The 1334-nt window shown below is 46.3% G+C and overlaps 1 protein-coding gene across 1 annotated transcript; it reads right to left on the bottom strand.

Annotated features, from left to right (window-relative positions):
* Positions 1-160: 160 nt before the first annotated feature.
* On the bottom strand, positions 161-1002 carry LOC105503514 (RNA-binding protein 28-like). Its single transcript, XM_011930415.1, has 2 exons — positions 857-1002; positions 161-631 (listed from the first exon to the last, which is right to left on the bottom strand). Exons 1-2 carry the CDS (start codon positions 995-997, stop codon positions 527-529), a joined length of 246 nt encoding a protein of 81 aa, XP_011785805.1. The 5' UTR covers positions 998-1002; the 3' UTR covers positions 161-526.
* Positions 1003-1334: the final 332 nt, after the last annotated feature.

The raw sequence follows: 1334 nt of genomic DNA, 5'->3' as shown, positions 1-1334 counted from the left end.
CAAAAAACTAGCCAGGCGAGGTGGAGGGCACCTGTAGCCCCAGCTACTCCGGAGGCTGAGGCAGGAGAATGGCGGGAACCCGGGAGGTGGAGCTTGCAGTGAGCTGAGATCCGGCCACTGCACTCCAGCCTGGGCGACAGAGCCAGACTCCGTCTCAAAAAAAAAAAGAAAACTATCAGGCTTCACACTTCTGGAGCCAACTAATAAAAGAAAATATGGAAGAGATAACTGAAATCTACAAGTAACGGGAAACCTTAACCTCAACCATTAATTTTGGCACGTACTATCACGAAACATTGTAAAGAACGGCTGACTGGAAATAACATGGGTCTGCTTCCTCTCTCCTTCCTTTCCCTTCTGCTGTAGAGCTATCAGACATGGGCCAGCAGATAAGAAGATGGCCTGGAGAGGCTTAGGGAACAGGGACTAAAGGGAACTGGGAGCAAAAAAAACCTTACTGAGGGGAGAACTACTCTAAGACAGCAGAAGCACAAACTGAACAAAATAGAAGAGTTTAATTATGTCCTTAAAAATATGGACCATTTAATTTCTGTACCAAGCTGCGCTGGATCCTTAATTCCTTCATTTTAAGTTTTCTTCGATCTTCTAAAGAGAACTCCACTATTGGTCTCTGTCAGAAGGAGATAGAATGTCATTCATTAGACTTCTAAATCTGTGCATCCAATGAGTTGAGTTTTTCCCCTTCACACATCTTCCCCCAACCCACCTTTTTTTTTGTCCACTTGCCACTCTTTCCCACCCCTCAAATGTCAGAGGACACTAGACATAAAGGAGAAGACTGGTTTCCTGCAAGTGGTCCTAAGGGAAACAAGTCTCCCCAGAGGACGAGGCTTACCTTCAGAGGCCCAAAGATTTCTGGATTGTTGTTGATCAGGCGGAGGGCTTTCAAGGCATGCTCGTGCTCTTGGAACTCTGCAAAGGCGTAGCCCAGGGACTGACCCTTCACGTTCCCATGAACTCCTTTGAGGTCTCGCATCACTCTACACTATGAGTAGAGCAAGAAAAAAAATCAGTAATTACAGAATGAGAAGCCTTGCCTGACATGAACTGCTTTAATAGAGTCAATAAAAAATAAGGTTATTGGGTGAGCATGGTGGCTCATGCCTGTAATCCTAGCACTTTGGGAGGCTGAGACAGAAGGATTGCTTGAGGCCAGGAGTTTGAGACCAGCCTGGGCAACATGGCAAAACTTTGTCTCTGCAAAAAATACAAAAAATTAGCTGGTGTGGTGGCACCTCAGCTACTCAAGAGGCTGAGGCAGGAGGATCACCTGAGCCTGGGGAGGTTGAAGTTGCAGTGAGCCATGATGAAAC

The sequence above is a fragment of the Colobus angolensis genome, unplaced genomic scaffold (assembly GCF_000951035.1).
Source record: "Colobus angolensis palliatus isolate OR3802 unplaced genomic scaffold, Cang.pa_1.0 Scaffold8607, whole genome shotgun sequence".
Classification (NCBI taxonomy): domain Eukaryota; kingdom Metazoa; phylum Chordata; class Mammalia; order Primates; family Cercopithecidae; genus Colobus; species Colobus angolensis.
Note: the sequence above shows the minus strand (reverse complement) of the source record. Positions and strands in the feature narration are given on the sequence as shown.

What these genes read in the sequence shown, in the direction of transcription:
- LOC105503514 (XM_011930415.1), bottom strand. Translation starts at nt 997, where the DNA reads ATGCGAGACCTCAAAGGAGTTCATGGGAACGTGAAGGGTCAGTCCCTG. An exon ending in AAATCTTTGGGCCTCTGAAG is followed by an intron (nt 632 to 856) that starts GTAAGCCTCGTC and finishes TCCTTCTGACAG; the next exon opens with AGACCAATAGTGGAGTTCTC.